This window comes from Typha latifolia, chromosome 6 (genome assembly GCF_019914945.1).
Source record: "Typha latifolia isolate L0001 chromosome 6, TyphaL0001v2, whole genome shotgun sequence".
Lineage (NCBI taxonomy): Eukaryota > Viridiplantae > Streptophyta > Magnoliopsida > Poales > Typhaceae > Typha > Typha latifolia.
Window position 1 is genome coordinate 6475812 of NC_133091.1, and position 27467 is coordinate 6503278.

General features: G+C 37.4%; 2 protein-coding genes across 2 annotated transcripts in view; both read left to right on the forward strand.

Annotated features, from left to right (window-relative positions):
• LOC140790056 (uncharacterized) overlaps positions 1-24962 on the forward strand; it is a 45892-nt gene extending 20930 nt beyond the window's left edge. Inside the window, exons 15-36 of the mRNA XM_073139967.1 lie at positions 80-415; positions 586-844; positions 960-1182; positions 4244-4622; positions 8269-8418; positions 8512-8733; positions 8832-9053; positions 10070-10717; positions 12529-12789; positions 12872-13228; positions 13903-14306; positions 14389-14818; positions 16960-18264; positions 18355-18615; positions 18698-18988; positions 19076-19549; positions 20366-20797; positions 20917-21195; positions 21331-21733; positions 21818-21966; positions 23495-23701; positions 24602-24962. Coding sequence (XP_072996068.1) covers positions 80-415; positions 586-844; positions 960-1182; positions 4244-4622; positions 8269-8418; positions 8512-8733; positions 8832-9053; positions 10070-10717; positions 12529-12789; positions 12872-13228; positions 13903-14306; positions 14389-14818; positions 16960-18264; positions 18355-18615; positions 18698-18988; positions 19076-19549; positions 20366-20797; positions 20917-21195; positions 21331-21733; positions 21818-21966; positions 23495-23701; positions 24602-24721 — 7812 coding nt within the window. The 3' untranslated portion in view covers positions 24722-24962. The remainder of the gene's footprint in view (positions 1-79; positions 416-585; positions 845-959; positions 1183-4243; positions 4623-8268; positions 8419-8511; positions 8734-8831; positions 9054-10069; positions 10718-12528; positions 12790-12871; positions 13229-13902; positions 14307-14388; positions 14819-16959; positions 18265-18354; positions 18616-18697; positions 18989-19075; positions 19550-20365; positions 20798-20916; positions 21196-21330; positions 21734-21817; positions 21967-23494; positions 23702-24601) is intronic.
• Positions 24963-25938: 976 nt separating this feature from the next.
• Positions 25939-27106, forward strand: LOC140790869 (protein DMP2-like). Its single transcript, XM_073141169.1, has one exon. It carries the CDS (start codon positions 26335-26337, stop codon positions 26944-26946), a length of 612 nt encoding a protein of 203 aa, XP_072997270.1. The 5' UTR covers positions 25939-26334; the 3' UTR covers positions 26947-27106.
• The last annotated feature ends 361 nt before the right edge of the window (positions 27107-27467 follow it).

Consider the following 27467-nt stretch of genomic DNA (forward strand, 5'->3'; position numbering starts at 1 on the left):
TTTATTGACTCAAAACTGCTAGTATGTTTGTGCTGGTTGCTGAAGTTTTCTAATGCAGTTGTCTTTCCTTCTTTGACAGGTAGGAACAGTTAGCGCTTTGAACTATTGTCTTGCTTTGAGACCTCCTCTTCTCAAGTTGACTCCAGAACTTGTCAATTTCCTACAAGAAGCATTGCAAATTGCTGAGGCTGATGAAACAGTGTGGGTTACAAAGTTGATGAGCCCCAAAGTACTCATGACATTAAACAAACTTCGAACAGCATGCATTGAACTGCTTTGCACTGCAATGGCTTGGGCAGATCTTAAAACACCAAATCATACTGAACTACGAGCAAAGATCATATCAATGTTTTTTAAGTCTCTTACTTGTCGTACGCCGGAGATCGTTGCTGTTGCAAAGGAAGGGCTTCGTCAGGTTATTGTTTCATTAGATTAATTTTGAGGAATTATAAGATCATTTTTCTAGTCAATTATATTAAATTGAACATAAAATAGGGTATGTTAGCTTGTATGCTGAGTCTTATTCATATGCTATTATATGATGACTTATAATGGTGATAATCTCATTAAAACATTGTTTAATAGGTCATCCAGCAGCAAAGGATGCCAAAGGATCTTTTGCAAAGCAGCCTTAGACCTATTTTGGTTAACTTAGCACATACAAAAAGTCTCACCATGCCCTTACTGCAAGGCTTGGCCCGTCTGCTTGAACTTCTCTCAAACTGGTTTAATGTCACATTGGGTGTCAAGTTGTTGGACCACTTAAAGAAATGGCTAGAACCTGAAAAGCTTGCTCAAAGTCAGAAGTCCTGGAAACCTGGGGACGAGCCCAAGGTTGCTGCAGGTATTAATTTGTTGGTTATGTTTGTCGCATTTATGAGACTGCTTTCTTTTTTTCTCAACTGATTTAATTATTTTCTGGTTTCGTTTTGATTCTTTTCTTCTTTTGTTTTGAACAGCTATGATTGAGCTCTTCCATCTACTCCCTCAGGCAGCTGGAAAGTTCTTGGATGAACTTGTAACCTTAATAATCGATCTGGAAGGGGCACTTCCCCAAGGGCAGTTTTATAGTGAAATTAATAGCCCATATCGTCTTCCACTTACCAAGTTTCTCAATCGCTATGCAACAGATGCTGTTGATTATTTTCTTGCACGCTTAAGCCATCCTAAGTATTTCAGGAGGTAAGTATTATGGAACTTCAAATATACACTATAATGGATGTTCTTTTGTTCAAAGTTTGGAATTTCCTACCCCTTCAAGAGTACAAAGGTACATGGGCATTAGGTAGTTGTGTTTTTCTGACATTTTATCGTTACCGTGAGTCAAGCATGTTTCTTTCTTACATTGTGTCCTTTACATTTGTTTTTATCATTGTAGCATGATGTTTGCTAGGCTTCTTGATTCCAATAGTCAATTGTATAGGCTATTATTGAGTGTTTTGAGAAGCGGAAAAGGCAGCCACCATGGTAGGTGCGCCATAGTAAAGGTGGCCCCTTGATATGCAGTTGGGCTGCCTTGGCACGCTTGGCGGCCTGACTTTGCGGGGAGTTTTTGTCTTTTGTACCTGCAAAGAGTGGGTTCTTCAGACGCACAAGGATGATCATCAGATGTTAGGATTTATTATATCTTGTTTGATCATTCCAATGGCTTTGTGAGGAAATATAAGTTATCTAATCTTTTTGTCTCTCTATGTTTCTCTTTGAATAATTGTCATGTTAGATTTATCCTAAGCACATAATAGTATGTTCCTTGTCTGATACAAGGCATTTAACCATTCCTCTGTTTCTTTAGGTTGTATGAATTTAGTATTTGAGGTAGCAATTAGAGTAAGAAAGTGAGAAATCGTTGTTATGGGTGTGACTTGTGATCATATTATTTTATATTTTGTTGTAGTTCACTTTAAAAAAAATTCTTATACTATTTTAGTATATAATATATATCATATATAATTGCTCTTAATTTTTTATATATTAAAAATGTTAGATCGCCAAGGTGCTCACATATCCAGGCTCTATGCAGTAGGGTGACCGCCCGCATACCGCGGGAACCTTTCAAAACATATCTATTATCACATTGCTTTTCCATTTTCTTGTTTCTAGCTTTGTGGTACAAGAAGATAGTTGAGCAATAAGAGTTGCGTACAACCCCTATGTACCCAATGTTGAATATAAAACTTTTGACACCGATAGGGTGCTAGATTGCACTGAATCAATATGCATCAATATGTTTTATGAGTCTATCCATAGATGCTCCCATTAATTAGCTTAAGTTACTTCAAATCAGTCCTATTCATATGGATTCACATATAAAGGAGTTTGAAAAAATTAATTCAGGGATGAATGTGATTTAGGATATGATTTTCATAAGTCAATCTATACAAATTACAACTGAAGACAAATAATAAATCAGACAATCAAGAGCACAGCAAATAACACAAGATTTTTATGTGGAAAATTCCTTTTAAAGTAAGAGTAAAACCACAGATCCTCTCCATAGATCAAAACTACTGCATTATAATCGTAGGTACACGATATACTTGTAGCCGTCCCACCATTCGACACTCTTGACTAATGGTTAAAGCTCTTTTTGCTCACTAGACCCGCAATAAGATATTCCCTGTGCAATAGTTTGTCAACTCCTTTGGAACTGACATAATTGATAGTCCCACATCTCAATAATCCCTCGAAACGTTGATGTAGATAGATAGAAGAATCTCTAAGATCTTCATATTGCAACTCTAGTGATGAAGTATATCTTGGACAATAATAATCTCTTCCCTTTTCTCTTAATGGCTCCCAGGATTTTTATGTGGAAGACATATCCAAAGCCTTATGCTTGCACAGCACAACGATCAAGGACTCTTTTTTTTTTTTAAATCTTCTCTAAAAGTGTGTGATGACCTCCGAGACCCTTAGACAACTCTTTATATCTCTCCCAAAAGGAAAGCAAGTGACCTAAACATAAATCATCTTAGACCTGAGATTCATCATTGATTCGCAAATGCATTTGAATACATACGAACACCTGATCTTCTCGTGTGTTGTGAATTTAATTTGGAGCGTACTGGTGAAGGTCGTTTGAACGTACTTCGGGTGACTTCGAACATTCAAAGTTCATTCAAACCAATTGGAATGAAAAGCAGTTTCCTTCTTCAATCTTCAGTGTAATCGGATTTGTTTATCTTCCATTCTCTATAGGGCATTGAGCCACAACTCATACAATAAAACTGGTGAAATTACATTATGACTAATAGAGTTATAGTTTTGGTCACAAATTTATCAATTAGAAAACCTAATAGAGTTATAGTTTCCATGGATTGTCATGTTGGAGGAAGGTTGCCATTAGAACCTCAACTACCATGTTATTAGGAAGTAGGAAGAAGATGATCTGCCTAATCGGATTGTTAAGTCATCTAATGATCCTCTCAAAGTGGGCCATGAGAAATAAAGGTATGATCTGCTTGCTTCAAATTGGATTGTGACTGAACTCTCATGATCTGCTTTAGCCCTTTTCTTATAAGGGTTTGAAGCAGCCGTGCTTGAGAGATGATATGATGACTACAAATTGAGGGATGAGCATGAGGAACTGCTGGATCAAGTACATGGCGGTGGTGGATGCGGAGGAGGGACAATACTGGAGGGAGGAAAATCTCAAGTTTGCTGCTGTCCTTGTGACATGGTCCGTGCTGTGTGGGCAGAAAGATTGGCCATAATGGGTCATGCTTAATCTTTCTCAATGTCATAATGGCAGGATTTCCTGTGTCCTGAATCTCCTAGCAACTTAATGATGTTGTCCCATGATTGAAGCATCGATCTCATCTCCTTTCTTGGAAGATGTTAATCAACTACTGTGATTTAAGAAGAGGCAATAAGCTTGAGTTTCATGTGGCATGTACACGGCACTTTTGGATGCTATTTTTAGTTGAGACGAGGACTTTTGACAGGACCTATAAATACGATAAATATACAGATTTATTAGTCACAAACATTCCATGATGCAGGCTTTACTATTGTGCTTATGATTAATATGAATGTAATCCCTTACCTGATATTGTCTTATTTATTTGCTTGGCATATGTTCACTGAAAATGGATTCCCATATATATTGGTGAAATATACATTTACACATAATTGATGATAGACATGCAAATTTTGCTCTGCAAAGAACGTGTATATCCAATTAAGGTCAATTAAAGGACATCAAGAGCTTATTATATACCACCTTGTGGAAACAATTTTTCAGGTTTATGTATATAATCTGCTCAGAGGCTGGTCAGCAGTTGAGAGACGAACTTGCTAAGTCACCGCAGAAAATACTGGCAAATGCTTTTCCACAATTTATGTCACAAGCTGATGGATCTGTTTCACAGCCTTCTTGTTCAATGAGTGATGAAGGCCTTGTTGGTCCCATATCTGACAATTTTACTAGTCCACCTTCAGCAAATACAGTTACATGTTCTGATGGTTACTTTCATGGACTAGAACTTGTCTCCACCCTTGTAAAATTGGTGCCCGAATGGCTGCAGAGCAACCGTACAGTTTTTGATTCATTATTACTTGCTTGGAAATCACCTGGAAGGATCGGTCGTCTACAAAGTGAACAAGAACTTACCTTACTTCAGGTATGTTTTCTAGTACCTAAACTGTTCATGTAATAGGGTTCATTTTCACAGTTTCACTGAAATGCTTAAATTTTATGTTTGATCTTTTTAATTTTTATGCAATTCTGCTATGTTTTAAAATGCCTTAGGTTCCTGTTGGAGTTGGGATAACTTTTGTGCTGCAGGACATAATTCTTATTAGGTTTTAGAATCTTAGTTCGATTAGGAGTTTCTAGTCCAACAGGATCGGAGTTTTTTTTTGGGGAAGGAGAGTGAGAATAGAGATAAGGAGGAGATGGGAGAGAGAGTTAGTGGAAGAGTTAGTTGGAGAGAGAGTTAGTGCGATAGAGAGTTAAAAAAAATTATGAGAGGGAAGAGAGTGCTTGAGTGCTAGAAAATAATATTTTATTTTTATTTTTTAGACTTCATGTATGAATAATTTATATTTATATCTTATTATTATTTTTTCTAAATTTTTATTGTTTTGTATTTTAAAATACAGTCCAATACGGACGGGCGATATAACCTATGTGGTAGATACGTTTTTTTTTTCTAGACGGTTGATTCCGATCCCGATACTTGGAACCTTGCTAAGGACTATCCACAATCTGTCTTTTTTGAATGTTCGCACAATCTGTCTTTGAATGTTTGACCATTTGAAGAAATTTATGTCATTTGAAATCTAGCCTCTGGAGCATTTACGAATTAAGAATGTGCAAGAGTCTATAGCTCGTCTCTGGCTTGCTTCTTAGTTCTCACTAAGGGTGCTACAGTTTGTCGACTCGACTCTCATGTGAAGATGTGTTGGGGTTTAGGATAATGTGTCACGACCCAAAATAGAAATTATGACCGGCCATGCATCTCAATATGCTTAAGATGCACGAAGCCTTATTAATACTCTCTACGTGTACGATGACAAGATAAATAAATAAAATGAGAATGTGCTTTATTAAATTTTATAACTAATTGCAATGAAGATAAAAAAAACAATGTTAATGTTTTTGAGTCTCTAAATTAAATAAATAAAACTTCTAATCTAAAGCACAAAATTTAAAAGAGCAGAAAGGTAAATAGGTGAATCCTAAGTGGAGGTGGAGTCCGGGTACATCTCACTCAGTCGCCCTGCTGACTATTACCTGAAATAAATAACAATACAAAAACAATATAACTCGTGAGCCAACAATTATATAGCTCAGTGAGTGGAATCCACTCGAAAACCAAATAAATTTTAATTCATATTAATGCTGAATAAATTAAACTAAAAGCAATAATATCCATCACAATATGCAATAGGCATGCTCTCTAAATAATAGCGATGATAACAATAGAGAGATGTCACAACTTGTAACCTTGCACGTTTTCAACATATTAACATCTTTTGATATTTATATTGTCATATGTCTCAATGGGTCTAAACCCTGTGGATCCACATCAACTAGAAGTCACCTCGAGATGACGCTCGGGACTTTTCTTCATAGCTGATCCAGTTAGGATCATCAGAGGGTATCACCCTGTGATTAACACACTCTGTCTTTTTCTCTAACCGTTGAGAGAAGTTAGAGTCACCTAGAAAATTTTTTCATTCATCCTAGGACTGTTCTCTAATCCCGCCAGAGTCACCTAAGAAAGTCACCGCAGTGATCTAATTTAGGACTTTCCCCTGGACTTCCAGATAGACTTGAGTCACCACGGAAAATCGCAAACGATTTATACCGGGACTGTTCTCTAAGTCGTATTAATACTAGTCTCATTTTTCTTTTCACAAATTTCAATATTTGCACGAAGTATGGTGATGCACTGAATATAATAATTAAATGCACACAGGAAAATAAAACAATTAAATTTTCGCACGTACGGATGAAATAAATAGATTTACACAGAAATTGCAATAATTTAATTTTTACATATAAGGGTGAAATAAATAATTTGTACATAGAAAATTTACATGGTTTGACAAAAATACGAAATACAATAAAATAAACATGTGAGTGAACCCACTCACCTGAGTCTAGGCAAGACAACCGAAATCTCAAATCTCTAGCTCACGTACTAAAAATCACCACCTTAAATAATAAATAATAATAACATTTTTAATTAAAATAATTATTAAAAATCTTTCTACAATTTAACCAAAGAATAATTAATTTGGGCTAAAATAAGCCCAAATCAGTTGGGCTGGGCTGCAGTTGGCCCGCAGCCCACCCAACTATTATTTAAATGGATTGGGCCAAGGCCCAATCCAATTAGCTAATGGAACCGGGTCGGGTTCCTTGGATTCGGATCCAACCCGACTCGAATCCAAATACTAAAAGGGAGAAGATCAGACCCCGAGTCTGTCTTCTCCAAGCCGAAGAGAGAGAGAGAAAAAGAGAGGAAGAGAGAGAGAGAGAAAAAGAGAGGGAGAGAGAGAGAGAGAAAGAAAAAGAGAGTCCATCGGCGACCGCTGCCGTCGGCGGTCGCTAGCCAACTCTAGCTCTCCCCCCTCCCCCATACGGTGCCGCCATCATCGCGAGGTGGGGGAAAACCCGCAAACGACGGTTGATCCCATGACCGACGGCGACCGGAGCCACGAGGGCTCCAACGGTGAATGCCCACGGCCCGAGGCCAACAGCAAGATACTTCAAGACGGAGCGGCTGCAGCTCGAAGCCGCCGGCCGGCCAGATTTGCCGGTGGAGCCGTAATCCCAAATTAGGTAATTTCAATCTACCCTATTAAACTTTAATTAAATTTTATGGGTGGGAGGGGGCTTACCGACGAGTCGCGTGGTGGTCTCTGATGGCTCCGGCGGCGCTCCGGCGGACCGATCCCACAGCGACGACTCCGACGATGAGGAAGAAGCGGAAGAAGGGAGGAAGAAGAGAGAGAAGAGGGTTGAGATGGTTTTTCAGAGAGAGAAAAAGAAGAGATTATGGTTCTAATTTATAGATTAGGAAAGGATCAAATCTAATCCGATTCGAATTAGATGAAATCCACCCGTATCTGCGCTTCGTCGCTGACCAGAGAGGGAGAGGGGAGGGGGTGCACGTGCTCTGCACGTGCACCCTCCTCTCTCTCAACCCATATATATATATATTTTTTTTTTTTTAATTTCTGGTTCTAACATAATGAGTTCATATCATGAATTTGTCAATATCTTGGGTTGTATACATGTTTAAATTTCAGCGTAACTTGTCCAATCAGATGTTTGCATCATATCTTGTTCATAGTTAGCAGTTTTAGGTTTGACCTCACTGCCTGATAAAGTTCAAATATAACTAATTGGTGTTCCTAAGTTTGTTACTATTGGACTAAACCTCAGCTAGAACATGACACTACCTGTCCATTATATCAGTGATATGAGTTAGTTCTGTAAACCATGTAATAAGCTGGTCATCTTTGTGTTCAGAAACTGGCATGATGGTTAAACATGTTTGGTTTGTGTTGGTGTGTCTGAAGACTGAACTAATACTAACTATTCCATTGAACACAAATACATGTACTATGATAAATGAATTCTCATCTTTTGGTGGATTTAAAAAATGGTAAATTAAATTTTGAGGATTATGTTGAAAGGTGTACTATCATTCTTATATTTGTTAAGATTTGTATGTTGCACATTCTTTTTCTCTAGGGCCTCATCTGATTCTAATATTCTGTCTTCCAATTGTATTCCTTTCAAATGTATAGGTGATGGAGAGTAAGTGGCTTATCAAATGCTTCCTAAATTATCTTAGGCATGATCGAACTGAGGTTGCTTCCCTTTTTGATATGCTCTCAATATTCTTGTATCACAGTCGCATCGATTACAGTTTTCTGAAGGAATATTATGTCATCGAGGTAACTATCTGACGTTTCAATGCATAGTTATCTATATTCTTTTCTCTATTAGTGGTCTTGCTAATGATGCTTATTTTCATCCTCTTGAATTAGGTTGCCGAAGGATATCCTCCCAACTTGAAGAAAGCAATTCTCGTACACTTCTTGAATATCTTCCAATCAAAACAATATGGACAGGATCATTTGGTTGTTGCCATGCAAATACTTATCCTTCCTATGTTAGCACACTCTTTTCAAAATGGTCAAAGTTGGGAAGTTGTTGATCCTTCTACAATAAAAACAATTGTTGATAAGCTTCTTGACCCCCCTGAAGAGGTGATATTATTGGATTAAATTGGTTTCTACTGTCTTTCACGCTTCATAACTTCTTAGTACTCTTTAAGAATCTTGAGTATCATTGTTCTATTTTATAGGTTAGTGCTGAATATGATGAGCCTTTGAGAATAGAACTTCTGCAGCTTGCCACATTACTCCTGAAGTATCTACCAAATGATCTTGTTCACCACCGGAAGGAACTCATAAAATTTGGTTGGAATCACCTTAAGCGCGAAGATAATTCTAGTAAACAATGGGCTTTTGTCAATGTTTGCCACTTCTTAGAGGCATATCAAGCTCCTGAGAAGATCATCCTTCAGGTAGCATGGGCAACAAAATTATATGAATATTTCATTCTTGCATATGATATTGGTTATTCATATATTTATATATTAGATGAAATTAAACATATGAGTGAGTTTTTAACAAAATAATATGTTGCCATCAGCAGATAGAATTTTAATTTATGAAAAAAACTTCTTATTTCCATCATCAACTGAAAATATCAGTGACCCTTATCCATTTCAATTGTTCTATTTAATTTGTTTAGTATATTGTCTTACAACTTAAAATACTAAATGAATAAAATAGGAAAATTTAACAGATAATGTTCATTTGTTTTCTTTAAATGATGATGGAAAACCAATGGGTAATACAGTGAGTCGTGATTTCTTTTAAGGAGAAATTAATTGGACAAAACATGGCATTCCAGTAAAACACACAACTCTGTATATGACAATTTACAAAGAGACACTTGACTTTTATTCCAATAAAGCAGTTGGTCTATCTGTGCAACTGGCATGGTTTCCATGACATGGTCCAAGCGGCAGTTTAGTAAATCGGAACCACATCAAATCCATAAAGCATTTAGGCAGACTCCACTCCTTGTTATCATTTAAAAGAGAACTGCTTGACTCTAAAGGAGGCTGTTTTGCCTGAGTTGGAAGATATGTTCTTCCAGATCAAGATAATTAGGATACTATGGCAAGTTATATTGGTTTTTCTGAACCTAAATCTGTATTGTTTTAAGTACCATACAAATTATTATAATTGGACCTAGAGTTGGCCAAGGATTCATAGAATAGATACCAGCTGTACCAGGACCTTTTGGGTTTGCAAGCCTACTATTTCAAAGTGAAACTGTTGGCGAACTGTCACAGATCTCTGGTTCAATTTTGTCGAGCATCCATTTTTTTTACATGATTTTGTTTCTCCATCCGCATGGTCATCTAATTGCATTACGTTTCTATTGCTAAATATGATACGATATGTTGTACCAGTAGTTTCTCATCTTTTAATAGTATAAATCTAGCAATTCTGCCATTGTTCTGCACAGGTTTTTATTGCTTTGCTAAGAACTTGCCAGCCAGAAAATAAGTTGCTAGTCAAGCAAGCTCTTGATATACTCATGCCTGCTCTACCTCGAAGATTACCTCCGGGAGATAGTCGTGTACCCATATGGATTAGATATACAAAGAAAATTCTTGTGGAAGAAGGTCATTCAATCCCAAATATGATTCATATTTTCCAGCTTATTGTGCGTCATTCAGACCTCTTTTATAGTTGCAGAGCGCAATTTGTTCCTCAGATGGTTAACTCTCTTAGTCGGCTAGGATTGCCCTACAATACCACTCCAGAAAATAGGCGCTTAGCCATTGAACTTGCTGGATTAGTAGTTGCCTGGGAAAGGCAAAGACAAAATGAAATGAAAGTTGTACACGAATCAGAGGGGCACAATCAGACTGATGTATTTAATCCTACTTCGGTCACTGGTGATTCAAAGCGTCCATCAGATGTTTCTGGATTTCCAGATGATTTGAGTAAGCGTGTAAAGGTGGAGCCTGGCTTGCAGTCTCTTTGTGTTATGTCACCTGGTGGGGCATCTATTCCCAATATTGAAACACCTGGATGTGCTGGCCAACCTGATGAGGAGTATAAACCTAATGCTGCTATGGAAGAGATGATTATAACGTTTCTCATTAGGGTGAGTATTAGTTTCCAGTTTCATTTCCCTCTTTCTTGATGGAACAAAGAGTTTTTATGTAAGCATTTCCAAAGACATTATTCTCTTGTCTTGATTTGTTATTAGTTTATCACTCTCTCGCTTACTATAATTGACTAATCTTGTTGGAGCATGACGGCAAACCCACTTGGTGACAATCTTCTCAATGTTTTGGTTGTGCCTTGTGTGAATTCAGGTAGCATAGTTTTGGACACATGAACTGGTGAAAGATTAAAGAGTACTATTTTGAACTAGAACTAAATTGCTTCATTTGGTCAAGATACTTATGCATTATTACCATTTTGATTTTTTGTTAGGCAAATTACTATTGTTCTGTGAGCATTTCACTGTTAGTTTTTCCATCATACCATGAAGTTGGCATGTACTCTTTTCAGTTTGTGTAATGGTGACTAAAACAAGAATTATTCCTACAAAGGAGAATATTGCTTTCATGTGATATATTGTTATACAAGGACTGCTGTGCCGGTTGGCGTGGACTATTCCAGTGGGTTGGCAATAGCACTCCCTTCTGCCGAGACGTGCCGCTTTGTGCAGACATGGGTTGCTGCCTGTATCATCTGATACCAGTAGGGTATTGAGTGGCACATCTAGAGTGTCGCCTGCTACCTATTTAACTTACAAAAAAATACTCCTTTTTGAGTTTTTTTTTTTGGTAGGCTTATTTTCCCAAACCAAAAAAAAGAAAATGAGGAGAAAAAGAGATCTAGGAGAGGACATTGATCCAAAGATGAGAACTTCAAATCTGTCAAAACTCAAAAGATATTTATTCTTATTGTCTTCCTGTTTTTTTGGTTTATAAATCAAATATGAGACAAATCATACTAGATATAGCAAAATGAAACTAGATCAATCATTTGCAAGAGCCATTCTTCATATATCTAGCATTTTGTTCTAGAAAGAAAGATCTAAGAGAGGAGGCCATTTCAAAGGATGGGAACTTCAAATCCCATCAAAAGACATTTTTTCTTATTATCTCTTCCTATTTTCTTTGGTTAAAATTTAATCTGAGATTAATCATCCTAGATGTAGCAAAATTTATAAGATATTCTATATAGGTCTAACATTTTTTCTAGATCTATGTAAATACTCTTGAGGCAGCTCGTGTTCAGTTCATTTGGTTCATTTAGCTTAGTGAGCCAAGTCAACCTCGTGTAGAGCTTAGCTCAAGTGGCTCATGTAAAGATCAATTCAACTAGCTCTTTTGTAGCTTAGCTAGTTAGCTCTTGTAGCTTGTTTAGAGCTTCGATTCATCTACCTCAGATGATCAGATGAGCTAGATTGAACTTCTTTTTACGTCCCATTGATTAGTATGAGTTTAACCAAGTTTGATTGTCTAGTTGTGCAAATCTATAAAGAGAAAATTAAGATCATAATTTTGAGAAAATACATATCAAGTAATGGTAGAAAGTTTCTTATATACTTTTTTTTAATTTAGATAATATATAGATAAATAATATTATATTTGATGCTTTGAGTTATATCGAGCCGAATACAAGCGAACTATGCCTTTCTTGTGTTCAGCTCTATATTTCGAGCTCAAATCTTAACTCCTACTCAGCTCATTTATTGAATAAACAATCCTATCTTGAACAGGATTTCGATCCGAACAACCATTCATTAACAAGAAACTAGATTTACACACCTAATTTGAAATAAAACTGTTATTAGACATATGCTGGTATTTTTTGTATATTTGGTGTCAAAGCATCTTACACTGGATATTTCGATTTCCTCCTGATGTTATGATATATTTCCTTCCTGTTTGAAAGCAGGTGGCACTGGTTATTGAACCTAAAGATAAGGAATCTAACTCGATGTACACGCAAGCTTTAGACCTTCTTACACAAGCTTTGGAAGTCTGGCCAAATGCCAATGTCAAGTTTAATTATCTGGAGAAATTGCTTGGAAATCTAGCGCCTTCTCAATCGAAGGACCCAGCAACAGCTCTTGCACAGGGCCTTGATGTCATGAACAAAGTTTTGGAAAAGCAGCCCCGCCTTTTCATACGGAACAATATCAACCATATATCTCAAGTAGGTTATTGTTATATATCTGGAGGTATGTGGTAATAGTTGACCAATTATTTCATTTATTCTTCTCACTTGTTGTTTTCAGATACTAGAGCCGTGCTTCAACAATAAAATGTTGGATGCTGGAAAGTCTCTTTGTTCCTTATTGAAAATGGTATTCAGTGCTTTTCCTCTTGAAGCGACTACAACACCACAGGATGTAAAGATGCTGTATCAAAGAGTAGCTGATCTCATTCAAAAAAATCTTGCTGCTGTGACAACTCCTCAGATATCACTTGAAGTTAGCAATGCCAACTCTATCATAAGCTTTGCACTTTTCATTCTGAAAGCTCTGACCGAAGTGCAGAAGAACTATATTGATCCATTTATCGGTTTACTACTCCGTGTCCTTCAACGCCTTGCACGAGATATGGGATCTTCTGCTGGTTCGCATATTAGACAAGTATGGTTTCGTTGGCCTTAGGGAGTTTTATAATTTTTTACTGGTCCTAGTAACTTATACAGACTCGCCCATGATGGCCTTTAAAGACCGCCGCATATGGTAACTGTGTTTGCCTCTATTTCAGGAGCTTGACCTTGTAGGAAACAATGTCAGGATATCTTGCTAGATCTTAAGCAGATATTCAATGTTTTCCAGCCTAACATCATTTTTTTTAATAATCATAAACTGCGTGTACCATTCTGTGATAGCAACTATAGTTAATATATCAACTTATTTTAATTCAATGACGTTGGTTACTTTTCTTGATCATGTCTTTGGCATCTCAATTTTGTGAGTTCGAAGTTTGCCTGGTCACTGTTATTGTATCTTTTCATTCTATTCTTCTTTTTGTTGACTTTTTTGCTAGCATTCCTATCACTTAGAATGTGGTTGTATTGTTTTAAATGAGTTTATAACTTTATCTCGTATCCAAATTGCAAGCTACTTCCAGATATCTTGCAGTGCACCGCAGCACTGGAAATGTGTTGCACGTCACACAAGATCTGCCAAGATGGCAAGCTGTGCGCATGCCGTGTGTTGCCATGCTATGTGCCATGCTGTCTTTGACCTAAGCATCTCAATTCTTTCTTATATAAAAAGTTTTTTGTTACTTATAACTTCAATTATATTTTCAGGGACAGAGAGTAGATGTGGATTCCTCAGTCAGTTCACGTGCAACAACAGACTCTGCTTCAGTGATCTCTAACATGAAAAGTGTCTTAAAGCTTATTAATGAAAGGGTCATGCTTTCAGCTGATTGTAAGAGATCAATAGGTCAAATTCTGCATGCGCTTCTTTCAGAGAAAGGTACAGATACTGGTGTGCTTTTGTGCATACTTGATACAGTACGTGTTTGGCTTGAGGATGACTACAAGGTTTCAACATCTGGCAATTCAAGTGCTACTCTTATTCAAAAGGAAATAGTATCCTATCTCCAGAAGCTGTCACTAGTTGACAGAAGGAACTTCTCTCCAGCTGCACTATTAGAGTGGGATGAGAAGTATCTGCAGTTACTATATGGGCTTTGTGCAGATGCAAAGTAAGTGATGCCATTGTGATTTCTGGTAATAATTTCAAGAATGTTATTATTTACCTCTGTATAATTGTTCTTGCACTTGCAGACATCCACTGCCCATTCGCCAAGAAGTATTTCAGAAGGTAGAAAGGCAGTTCATGCTTGGACTAAGAGCAAAGAATCCAGAAATTAGACAACGATTCTTCATGCTTTATCACGAGTCTTTAGGAAAAACATTATTTGCAAGGCTACAGTTTATTATTCAAATTCAGGATTGGGAGGCTGCAAGTGATGTCTTCTGGCTGAAACAAGGCCTTGATCTTATTTTGGCTATTTTAGTTGAAAATGAACCAATAACTCTTGCTCCAAACTCAGCACGAGTACCACCACTTATGGTACAAGGAGTCATTCCGGACCGCCCAGCAATACAACAGCAAGTTACTGACGCAGCAGATTCTTCAGATGGCATTTCACTCACTTTTGATTCTCTTACAGCCAAGCATGCTCTTTTCTTAACTGAGATGAGCAAACTTCAGGTGAGTTAGCTATGTTATGAATTTTCGTCACCGGTATTAGTTTTATATAGTTTCTCTCTCTCTCTCTCTCTCTCTCTCTATATATATATATATATATATATAGAGAGAGAGAGAGAGAGAGAGAGAGAGAGAGAGAGAGAGAGAGAGAGCATGCATGCTAATTCAAATTATAAATCTATATTATCTCATATTGATAAAACAATATAAATGGAGAATTGACGTTTGGCAAATATAATATCATTAGAACTCATCAAAACTAATAAATATGTTATATTGTTTTTTAATGGGTACTTTGGCTTGTGACCATATTGCATTACTAGTATGGATGCTCAAAATGCTCATGGGATCAAAGCCTGTCGTTGTCCAACTTGATAAAATTGGGCACAAGCTTGACTTGGGCCCTACTCGACTCGGAAATCTATTGGACTAACTCGAGTTAAGCCTTGTTCAAGCCTGGCCCAGCACAAGCCCGTAGCATCCAACCCATTCATTAGAATACATAGGTAATGATCCATCTGTTGAGGCTTAGCTCGTCCGACCGCAATTAGCCTGCACATATCTATTAAATTCTAATCCCTTAAATGCTTGTTTCGATTCCTTAAAATTCATGTTTTAGTTCTTTGTAGTCCTTTCCAGTTTCCACCTTCCTTTGATGAAAGCACTCAATATAGAAAGCATGCAACAGTCAGAAATTAAATTTACTATTAGAGTGTTAGGTAAGACGAGAAAGTGGCCCATTTGTTGGCAAGAAGTGAAATTTTAAAAAAATATTTTTTATTTCTAAAAAATAATTATGAGGGGCCGGTTATGCAATTTGGCAACTAGTGAAATTTTATATTTTGTTTCTAATAAGATTTTAAACCAATTGTGATTTAGCCCATCCATTGGGCCTAACTTGTTCGTTTGCCCGCAATTGGGCTGGCTAACAACGTGGGTATGGATTGGACCGAGTTAAGAGAATTTTAAGTTGGAACCAGTCCGAAACTAGTCTGGACTTGACTAGGTCAAGCCTTGTCTAGGCCTGAGGTCGGTTTTTTTGGGATCGAGTCGGTTTAACCATGTCTAGACCCGAGCTCAGTTTTTCTGGGACCAGGCCAATTTCGACTCAGTCCATGAGCACCCCTAACTATTAGTCATTATCGGGTTAGCACTCAAATTTTTTTTATGTAGTCAATCCGATTAGAGTCATAATAGGAGCCATTGTAGAGCTTTACTAAATGTTTCACTAGCCACTTAAAAGATTAAAGGTCGGCAGAGACAAGAATTCGGGACCTTTTTTCCTAATCCTGCCAGAATTACTTTATTACATATAATGATTTTACATTCGAAGAAGAATCTTTTCTTTGGATTTATTTTTTAACTTGACTTTTGAATATCAATTTCACCAGTATGAATTATACTGATTTATTCTAAATTTCATATAATGTAAATTCTCCATCAACATTCTCAATTCTTATTAATACAATTCATATATGAATGATCCATGATATTCAATATCAACACGCTAATATTTTCTGAGATTGATACCTTATCTCTTCTCAATAAATCATGTATAATATCATAACATCTTAATCTCATAATCATTCTCTTCGTAAATAATTTCTTATAGTTTATATTCTGTAAATAAAATATAATATTAAAGATCATCTCTTATATTTTATTTTCTGTAAATAAAAATATAATCAGTATATTGTTTTACTTACATTTTACTTTCATAAATAAAATATAATAAATATTCTTTTATACTTGTCTTTCTGTAAATACAGTATAAAATGAAGTTAATCTCTTATATTTTATTTTCCTATAAATAAAGTACAATAAATAAAAATTTTCCAGTGAAGTTCCATCATTTCGTAATATTGCTAGTTTCTCAGAAATATGGAAGAATCATAATATTTCTATATTTCCTAAAAAGTATAATAAACAAGGATTTCCTATGCATCTAGCATATTTATATCATTGTGTTCACTAAAACCGATAGAATGTTGCCTATGCAGATGCCAATGTTAATTAGATCGAAAATATAGTTTAGAATTATCTCTAATTTGTTTATTTATTTATCTTAAATTTTTGGTTATTACTATCTCTCTCTCTCTCTCTCTCTCTCTCTCGATTACTATGCATTTCATGTTTATATGCAGGTGGCTAATCTTGTGATTCCCTTGAGAGAACTTGCATATGCGGATGCCAATGTTGCATATCACATGTGGGTCTTAGTTTTCCCTATTGTTTGGGTTACACTGCATAAAGAAGAACAAGTTGCACTGGCTAAGCCAATGATAGCTCTTCTGTCAAAAGATTACCATAAAAGACAGCAGGGTAGCAGACCTAATGTTGTGCAAGCACTACTTGAAGGGCTTCATTTGAGCCACCCTCAACCTCGGATGCCAAGTGAGCTCATAAAATATATAGGGAAAACTTACAATGCTTGGCATATTTCGTTGGCACTTCTAGAGAGTCATGTAATGCTGTTCATGAATGAGGCAAAATGTTCGGAATCACTAGCTGAGCTTTATCGACTTCTTAATGAAGAAGATATGAGGTGTGGATTATGGAAGAGGAGATCGATCACTGCAGAAACACGAGCTGGATTATCACTAGTCCAGCATGGTCACTGGCAGGCTGCTCAGAGCCTCTTTTATCAGGCAATGATCAAGGCAACTCAGGGCACGTACAATAACACTGTTCCAAAAGCTGAAATGTGCCTCTGGGAGGAACAGTGGCTTTGCTGTGCTAGTCAGTTAAGCCAGTGGGATGTTTTGGCAGATTTTGGCAAAAGCGTTGACAATTATGAAATTCTGCCTGATTGCCTCTGGAAGGTACCTGACTGGTCATATATGAAAGACAATGTAATTCCCAAAGTTCAAGCCCAAGTAGAGGAGACACCTAAGTTACGTTTGGTGCAAGCCTTTTTTGCTCTCCATGACAAAAATGCCAATGGTGTTGGGGAAGCTGAAAACTTAGTTGGCAAAGGTGTTGAACTTGCTCTTGAACATTGGTGGCAATTGCCTGAAATGTCCGTCCAGTCAAGAATACCTCTTCTACAGCAATTTCAGCAGTTAGTTGAGGTACAGGAATCAGCAAGAATCCTCTTGGATATTGCAAATGGGAGCAAGCAACCTTCAGGAAGTTCAGGTGCCAATGCTCATAATGTGTTTGCAGATCTCAAGGATATCCTTGAGACATGGAGACTAAGGACTCCTAATGAATGGGACAATATGACTATTTGGTATGATTTACTCCAGTGGAGGAATGAGATGTACAATTCTGTGATAGATGCATTTAAGGACTTTGGTCAGACAAATCCTCAACTGCACCATCTTGGATACCGAGACAAAGCTTGGAATGTCAATAAGCTCGCCCACATTGCTCGCAAGCAAGGTCTCCATGATGTCTGTGTTACAATACTTGATAAGATGTATGGCCATTCTACTATGGAAGTTCAGGTGAGTTTTCTTTATTTCCTAAGGATCTTTGGTTTATATATTAGCTAAATTACTTCAATTTATACTTATTCCCTTGCAATCTGCTTACAGGAAGCCTTTGTAAAGATAAGGGAACAGGCAAAAGCTTACCTAGAAATGAAAGGTGAAATAATCAGTGGTCTAAATTTGATTAACAATACCAATCTGGAATACTTTCCTGCAAAACACAAAGCAGAGATATTTCGTCTTAAAGGTGACTTCTTGCTAAAGATGAATGACGGTGATAATGCAAATATTGCTTATTCCAGTGCAATAAGCCTTTTTAAACATTTGCCAAAAGGGTGGATAAGTTGGGGGAACTATTGTGATATGGTATGCACTCTCTTCTTTTGTACTTATTATTCCTCAATGCATGTGATATATTTAGTTTAGGATGAATATGTGTCTTTTACAGATTTACAAAGAAACACATGAAGAGGTATGGCTAGAATATGCTGTCAGTTGCTTCTTCCAGGGCATCAAGTATGGTGTTTCAAACTCCAGGAGTCATCTAGCTCGAATTCTCTACCTTCTTAGCTTTGATACACCTAATGAACCTGTTGGAAGGGCATTGGATAAATATCTTGACCAGCTACCTCATTGGGTTTGGCTTTCTTGGATACCACAGCTACTGCTTTCCCTGCAAAGAAGTGAAGCACCTCACTGCAAGCTTGTTCTGCTAAAGATTGCTCAAGTCTATCCACAGGTACACACTGCATTTAAGGAGAACATCTAGCACCATTAGCTAATAATATTCTCATGTTTGGCTGAACACTAGAGAATATATTTGCAGGCCTTGTACTATTGGTTACGTACATATTTAATGGAGCGCCGTGATGTTGCTAATAAATCTGAGCTTGGAAGAAATGCGCTGGCTCAGCAACGAATGCAGCAATCTGTGTCAGCAAACAATTCAGGTTCCCATAACATGGGTGATGGAAATACAAGAGCTCCTAACAATATTGGCGGTAACTTAAATTCAGAAAGCCAGGTTAATCAAGGTGCTCAGTCAACTGGTGTTTCTGGTTATCATGATGGAGGAAATCCACAAGGCCAGGAACCTGAAAGGTCTGCTGTTGAAGGGGGTAGTGGCACTGGCCATGACCAACCAACACAAAGTTCGAGTGTTCCAGAAGGTGGTCCAATTCCGTTAAGACGCAATGGTGGACTTGGTTGGGTAACTTCTGTTGCTACTGCTTTTGAGGCAGCAAAGGACATAATGGAAGCTCTTAGAAACAAGCATAATAATTTAGCAAATGAACTTGAGGTAAGAAGTCATATGAGATGCTAATTGATATATGAGTAGTATGAAAAGAATGATTTTTCTAGAGTAGTCCAAATTAAGCCTTCTATTCATCCAGAATAATTAGAATATAATCTTCTGCATATTTTACTTCGTACATCAACACTTTAGTACTCCGGTCCTTTTAGGACAGTGAATATACCGGACTGGATGGTGTCAGAAATTCCTTGATGATGTTGGGGACGCTTGTGAACTGACTATAGATGAGTAGTACCTTGAAGTGGTTGTTGCCTTCGAGGATTGGACATGCCTCCCTGTGTCATGTGATCTACTCCAAATTGCTGGATCACCATCACTTTGAGGTATAAAAGCTTAATTTGAGTGAAACTCGGGGATCCCACAACCAATCTGGCATGCCCCTTCCCTGCTCCTCCTAGCTCGATAAGAGAGTGGGAAGAGTGACCCCTCAGGGGCCTCTTTTCTCACATGTTAAATGGGTGTGAGATAAAACTCACTTCATGCCAAGCTGCACACTCAACATTAACCAGTACTTAGGGTTACGAGTGGTTTAAAAGTCATGTCCAACATGACTAGTTTTTCTGTCTGATGAACAAGATGTCTCAGCCTTTTACTCCGGTAGTGTAGAATACCTTGCCTTTGATTCTGATGCTGATAGAAAGGCCGCTGACCACCTATGGTATTTCTTTCAAGCCAATAGAATGTTTAATAGATCATTTATGACATTTGATATACTCTTTCACAGTCAAAACTCAAAATAACTAATTGAAGCCTAGATTAGATAAACTCAGTTATAATTTTACATTTTTAATCCTGTTTCAGCATTTACTCTCTGAAATTGGATCAAGATTTGTTACACTTCCTGAGGAACGGCTTCTGGCGGTGGTTAATGCTTTACTGCATCGTTGCTACAAGTATCCAACAGCCACCACGGGGGAGGTTCCACAGTCCCTCAAGAAGGAGCTATCTGGTGTTTGCAGAGCTTGTTTTTCACCAGATGCAGTGACTAAGCATGTTGATTTTGTAAAGGAATATAAACAGGACTTTGAGCGTGATCTTGATCCAGAGAGCACAGCAACATTTCCAGCTACTCTCTCTGAACTGACAGAACGACTTAAGCACTGGAAGAATGTTCTTCAGAGCAATGTTGAGGACAGATTTCCTGCTGTCTTGAAACTTGAGGAAGAGAGTAAAGTATTACGTGATTTTCATGTTGTTGACGTAGAGGTACCAGGACAGTATTTTACTGACCAGGTTGGTTTAAAGTCACAATTAAAGAACAAATTTTTCTGTAGATTAGAACTTTTGCTATTAGTTAGGAATTTTTTGTTTCCATAACTTTTATCACTTTTGAGTTTGTGTTTTCTTCCCAGGAAGTTGCACCTGACCATACAGTAAAGTTGGACAGAGTTGGATCAGATATTCCAATTGTAAGGAGGCATGGTAGTAGCTTCCGGCGCCTGACACTTATAGGTTCTGATGGTTCTCAGCGTCATTTTATTGTTCAAACATCATTAACTCCAAATGCTAGGAGTGATGAACGTATGCTCCAGCTCTTCCGTGTACTTAATAAAATGTTTGATAAGCACAAGGAATCAAGGCGCCGCCATCTAACAATCCATACTCCAATAATAATTCCTGTTTGGTCACAGGTGAAACCTCCTCTTTCTTTACCCTCTCTACTTCTATTTTATGTTTAGATATTCTCTTTTTAGACATGAAGAAGGTGTATTCCGTTACTTATAGTCTTTCGTTTCTCCATTCTAATTGTTACTTTTATTATTTAGGTGCGGATGGTAGAGGATGATTTGATGTATAGTACATTTCTTGAGGTCTATGAAATCAATTGTGCACGGCATAATCGAGAAGCTGATACTCCTATTACCAGTTTCAAGGAACAACTTAATCAGGCCATCTCAGGGCAGGTCTCAGCTGAAGCAGTAGTGGAGCTACGTCTGCAGGCATATAATGAAATAACGAAAAATGTTGTTAATGACAACATCTTCTCTCAGTACATGTACAAGACTCTTCCTAGTGGAAATCAACTTTGGACTTTCAAGAAACAATTTGCTATCCAACTGGCACTTTCCTGTTTTATGTCGTACATGATGCAGATTGGGGGAAGGTCCCCAAACAAGATTTTATTTGCTAAGAACACGGGGAAGATATTCCAGACTGATTTTCATCCAGGTATTTGTTGAGTTGGTGTTTTGAGCCATAGAAAATGATTATGTAATCTCTATAATATTAATTTCTTTTTCTTCTTGTATGTAGCGTATGATCAAAATGGAATGATTGAGTTCAATGAACCAGTTCCCTTCAGGCTGACGCGCAATATGCAAGCTTTCTTCTCCCATTTTGGAGTTGAAGGTCTTATTGTGTCTGCCATGTGTGCTGCGGCTCAGTCTGTGGTTTTACCGAAAGTGAGTCTTCTTACTTGTTTGTAATAATCTTCTGGATAGTAATGAAGCAGTAGGAAAGTGGAGGTAGATTATGATGATAGAGGTAAGGGTGAAAATGGATTGGGTAGTGATAAAATCATTGCCGTATTCTTATTCCTTTTTGGATACAGATATTGATTCCGGTAGTGAACTTAAGTACAACCATTGATAAGGATTATATATTTGGTATAATCTGTATTTGTTTTCCTGAATCTATTAGGACTTGTGATTTTACTAAAATTAATAGTCAAGGATTGTTGTGCCGACCTTGGCTCAGCATAATATGTTGGTGGCACATGCCATGTAGAGTCAGTGTGCCGATAGCATATTGGATATTCTTGATATGCCAAGAAAGAAAATATTTAAACAATTTTAGGGCCTTAAAATAGCTTTTAGGGGCAAATTAAAGTCCTTTAACATATAAATTAGTGTAACACATCAATTAGTTTCTAATCTCATAATTTTCCTTATTTTTTCTTGGACTTTATAAGGTGAAGCAAATAACTTGGGCAAAACTAAATTTCCTTTTTATTCATAAAATGTGAAGTATAATTATAGCTCAAAGTTCCAAAAGGCAAAGGGGTATTAAGGAGATGAAAGATACCTAGAACTAGGTATGTTTAAAGTAATAGATACTCAATTTCTAATGGCATGGCTTAACATGGGTTTTACTCAGCACTGCAAAGTAATAGAATATGCCAAACAGAAGAATTGCTTCAAGTAACATATATGTCAGTTAGGACTGCTGAGTGTTACCTATATTCATCTTTTGGGTCCTTTTATGCCATCAAAGCACTTAATCCAACCTTCTGTCTTAGTCTTTCTCACTTTCTATTCCTCAATCTATTTCTGCTCAATAGGTGTGACTTGCCAAAAGCAAATATGAACCACCATCTCCTTTTTTGGGTTTCCATCTCTTCCACTTCTGTTGTGCAACAACTGGAGTGTATTCCTCGACATAGTCTCCTACCCCTCACTTGTCAGATCATCCCTCAACATAAGGCAACCTAATCGAGATGTGTTGACTATTATGCAGATATAACAGGAAGCTGAAGATAAAGTTAATATCTTATATTTTTAGAAGTTTGGCAGGTAAACTTGAAATAAAGTTGGATACATATAAAAATTATTAGATTCTGATGGCATATACAATATGTTTTGCAGAATAGAAGATGGTAATATATTCTATAATAATAATGAGCAGCCAAATTTCCAATTTTAGTCAATCTGCATATCAACATTATTTTACAACATTTTATCAGCCCACTATTGTGTTAGTTCAAGGCTTCAAGCGGCTAAATACAAAATTTGGCAACTTCTCTTTTCTTGACCACATAAAAAAAAAAGGAAACAGAAGTTGTTTGTATTTTAGTAATGTATAAGTAGTAGATATAGTACATGGACTGTACGGCATTTTCTTTATTTTGGCAATTTACTGTTATGTGTTTATAGTCTCATTTTTCCTGCCTATATAATGTAACTAAATTCTTGGAATTTTGTACTTCTCCAGCAAAGCCAACATATATGGCATCATTTAGCTATGTTCTTCCGTGATGAACTGCTTTCTTGGTCCTGGAGAAGGCCGCTTGGCATTCCTGCTGTACCAGTTGCTGCTGGAATGATTAATCCTTTGGACTTTGAGCAGAAGGTGATAACTAATGTGGAGCATGTTATTAACCGTATAAAAGGAATAGCACCACATTATCCATCTGATGAGGTACGACATTGATTTCAAACTTTTATTTTCTTTCATATTGCTCAACATCATTGTCAGAGGATATTCACCAAAATTTGCTCTATTGAAATGGCTTAGTACAAACTGCCCAGCCTGGTTGTCAAATCCACTTACCAGTGTTTATTCTTTGGATAGAAAGCTACTCAATGTGGGAAGCGAGAAGTCCCAACCCTGGGGCCTGATGCAAAAAGCACAGTTAAATTACTGTGTTTTTACCCTAAGAGTCCATAAAAAGACCGAACTTGCATGGGACTCACCTCATCCACTAATGCTGCCTCTTTTTAATCCCAGCTACCACTTTTTAAGTGGATTCCCTAATTACTCTTGTTTGGATGTTGAAATACTGCTTCTTCCATCCCTTATATTTCTTCTGAATATTTTGGAAAATTCATGTTCTGAATTAAAAGGAAAGAAAACGGCTATATGTGGATTATAGAAAGTATGGCATGTAGAGAACTTCTCCAACATATTACATTCCCTCAGTGATTATTAGTTTCCCAGTTACTATTTCTATTAAAATAGGATCTTAGTCTAATGCTAAGGTATTCTACAAATAATACTGTCAGCAACCTTGTGTCGTTATGTTTGATACTGGAAGAAATATTGGGAATATTGAGGTCACTGGAAGTAAATATCCATTGGGTGAATGCGTAGCGTTGTTAGATGAGAATACCCTATGAATACATCTGTACTTTGTCAGGCATCAATAAGCCATCTTTCTATTCTTGTGTTGCTGAACTAAAACATCATGTGGATCTATTTTGTTTAATTCTTTTGCATTAACTCATCTATTGCAATCTTGTTTCGATAAACTTAATCCAGCTACATTAATTGCACCTTTCAGAATAATTTCACCATGTCTTCCTCTTTTCCTCTTTCCAGGAAGATAATACAACTGAACCGCCACAGTCGGTACAAAAAGGCGTCACAGATCTAGTGGAAGCAGCACTAGCCCCAAGGAACTTATGCATGATGGATCCTACGTGGCACCCCTGGTTCTAGTTTGTTAAAAAAGAAAGATGTGATCTAGGCAACTATACATGGTCCCTTGTAAATGTTGTATTTATTAACGGTACATTCCAAGAAGGGGCTGCAAGGACTCATTTATTTGCTTGTTTCATCTCTCTTTTAAGCACTGTATATAAGAAATTAAAGAGATGTTGCTTAACAGATAATGACGCTTGTTTCTGTGGCCTATGTAATCTGTAAATTATAATTATAATATGTGCTCAATTAGTTCCCACTGTGACACGACTCCGGAGAAATCAGCCCTTCAGCAGTAGTTTTTTCCAAACTTTATTTTACATTCTAAATTTAATATCAAAAGATATTTGTTTTACTATAGTTGTACTCTAGTAAGTAGTAAAATTTATTACCGTTTTACTTTTAGATGAATTTAAAAGAACTTCTAAGTAAAATATTAATTTTACTTATAGATGAATTGAAAATTCTTCTAAGTAAAATATTAATCTCATTGGTATTTTTATTTAAAAGAATATGCTGAACTAATCGGTTTGGGAATTTTATCTTTTTCATATAAAATATTCATTATTTTATTCTTAAAAACGCTAGTAGATCATGAACTTTGAACCTGCAAAGCTAAAACTTTTCTTCCAATTGAAGCATTTCATGGTGGAACTAGGGGTGTAAACGAGAGCTCGGCTGGCTCGAAAGGGTGATTACTCAAGTATTGAGCTGGCTTGATTTGGCTTATAGTAGTATCGAGCTGGCTCGGCTTGGTTTGAGTCTAAAATATTAAATATTATTTTAGTTTGAGAGAGGCCATTTCAACATTCGAAAGTAAGGATAAAAGACATTCTCAATACTTTGGATAAACAAATAGACTAAATACAATAACATGTTTTGAGCAAATTCGAGCCCGATCTAGACTCGATTAATTTTTCGAGCTGGCTCAGCTCATTTAGAGTTTGAGCCGAGCTCCAATCAAGTTATGAACGAGTTGAGCTGACGAATAGACATATATGATTCACACTTAATAGACCCATGTAACCATACTACTCCCGCAAGGCCGCAAGCATCAAATTAAGGAATATTCTGTTACTTGCTAACTTAACATAATTAAGATGACAGTTAAAGTTGGGTAGGCAAGAGGGCTGGAGTTCAATCAAATTCCAACTAATTTTTGGTATGAACACAAAAAGCTACACAGCTGGGTATCCAGAAAACTTCTCTATGCTCCATGTCCTGTAAAAGCCATCATAAGCATGAATTCCCCTGCATCCACACATTAAAATTTGATCGTTACGTTACATATACACTTTACAAATAATGCATATCTATCTTTCGTTCACATCAAACCAAGATACGATCACGCATAAAATCCAACTGATGACCTTCGGACACACTCAACAAGCATCCCTTTAAAGGAAGATGATACCATTAATACAATACGGTGGGGCCTTCAAGCTCTCGATCGCAACTCATGCATCCACTAACCCAAGAGTGCAAGCAAAACCATTGTTGCCAAATCTTGAAACAACCTACAAGCAACCCTCTCTTTCTCTCTCTCGCTCTCCATGCACACTATATATATATACATGTCCTGGAATTAATGCTCTTAACTCAAAACTGACCAATTACCAATCAATCAAACTATGGCAGCAGGAGACCACTCCAAATTAGCGCAAAGAACGGCCAGCAGCAGCTCAGAGAGCATAGGAGAGAAGGCCTTCAAAGGAGTCGGCGACCTTATCAAGCTCCTCCCCAGCGGCACGGTTTTCATCTTCCAGTTCTTGAGCCCTCTCCTCACCGACAGCGGCCACTGCACCCTCTTCAACAAGATCGCGAGCGGCCTCCTCCTCGCCGCCTGCGGCTTCTCCTGCTGCTTCTCCTCCTTCACCGACAGCTACGTCGGCAGGGACGGCAAGGTCTACTACGGCGTCGTCACGAGGTCCGGGCTGTACCCCTTCTCCGACCCCGACGAGGGCAAGAACGCCGACGACCTGTCCAAGTATAAGCTCCGGCTGGGGGACTTCGTGCACGCGTTCCTTTCGCTGGTCGTGTTCGCGGTGATCGCGCTCTTGGACACCAACACGGTGGCGTGCTTCTACCCGGCGCTGGAGAAGGAGGAGAAGACGATGGTGATGGTGCTGCCGACGGTGGTCGGGGGGTTGGCGAGCTTCGTGTTCATGGTGTTTCCAAATAATAGGCATGGGATCGGGTACCCGCCGACTCAGGCAACGGTGGACTTTTACTCCAAGCAGTGATTAAAAGCTATATATATATGTTGTGTGATGGTTGATTTGCAGGTGTTTGTCGTTTGTATGGAGGGAGATATCATGATTGATGGAATTGTTTAATTGGAATATTGTTGAATTGATCATGGAATGATTGAAAACTTTCAAAAATATTATGATTGCACTGAAATTATTGTGCTCTTTCGAAAATAACATTCCCGTTTATGGATATTTTAAACCCACTATTAAAAATATAATTTTTTACTAAAATTAAAAGCAAGTACAACACTAAAATTCTTTAGCTTTAACTATTCTGCTTGTTCCGTGTTTGAGTAAAATGATGGCATGCCTAAACTTTTGCAATTCTGGGAGTTTACGTGGATGATATGCACTCGGGATTTGTTTCAAATCAAAAGGGTCGCCGTCGAAAGATAAGGATGTGATCGTATATCCAGTCAACATCATTAATTACTTATTAGGGATCGTACTTCTGTTATAAATGGGCCTCTATAGAATCCTTTAATTTTTTTTTAAATGCATAGATGAGAAGG

Excerpts from the sequence above, each read along its gene's own strand:
- LOC140790869 (XM_073141169.1), top strand. The coding sequence starts at position 26,335 with ATGGCAGCAGGAGACCACTCCAAATTAGCGCAAAGAACGGCCAGCAGC.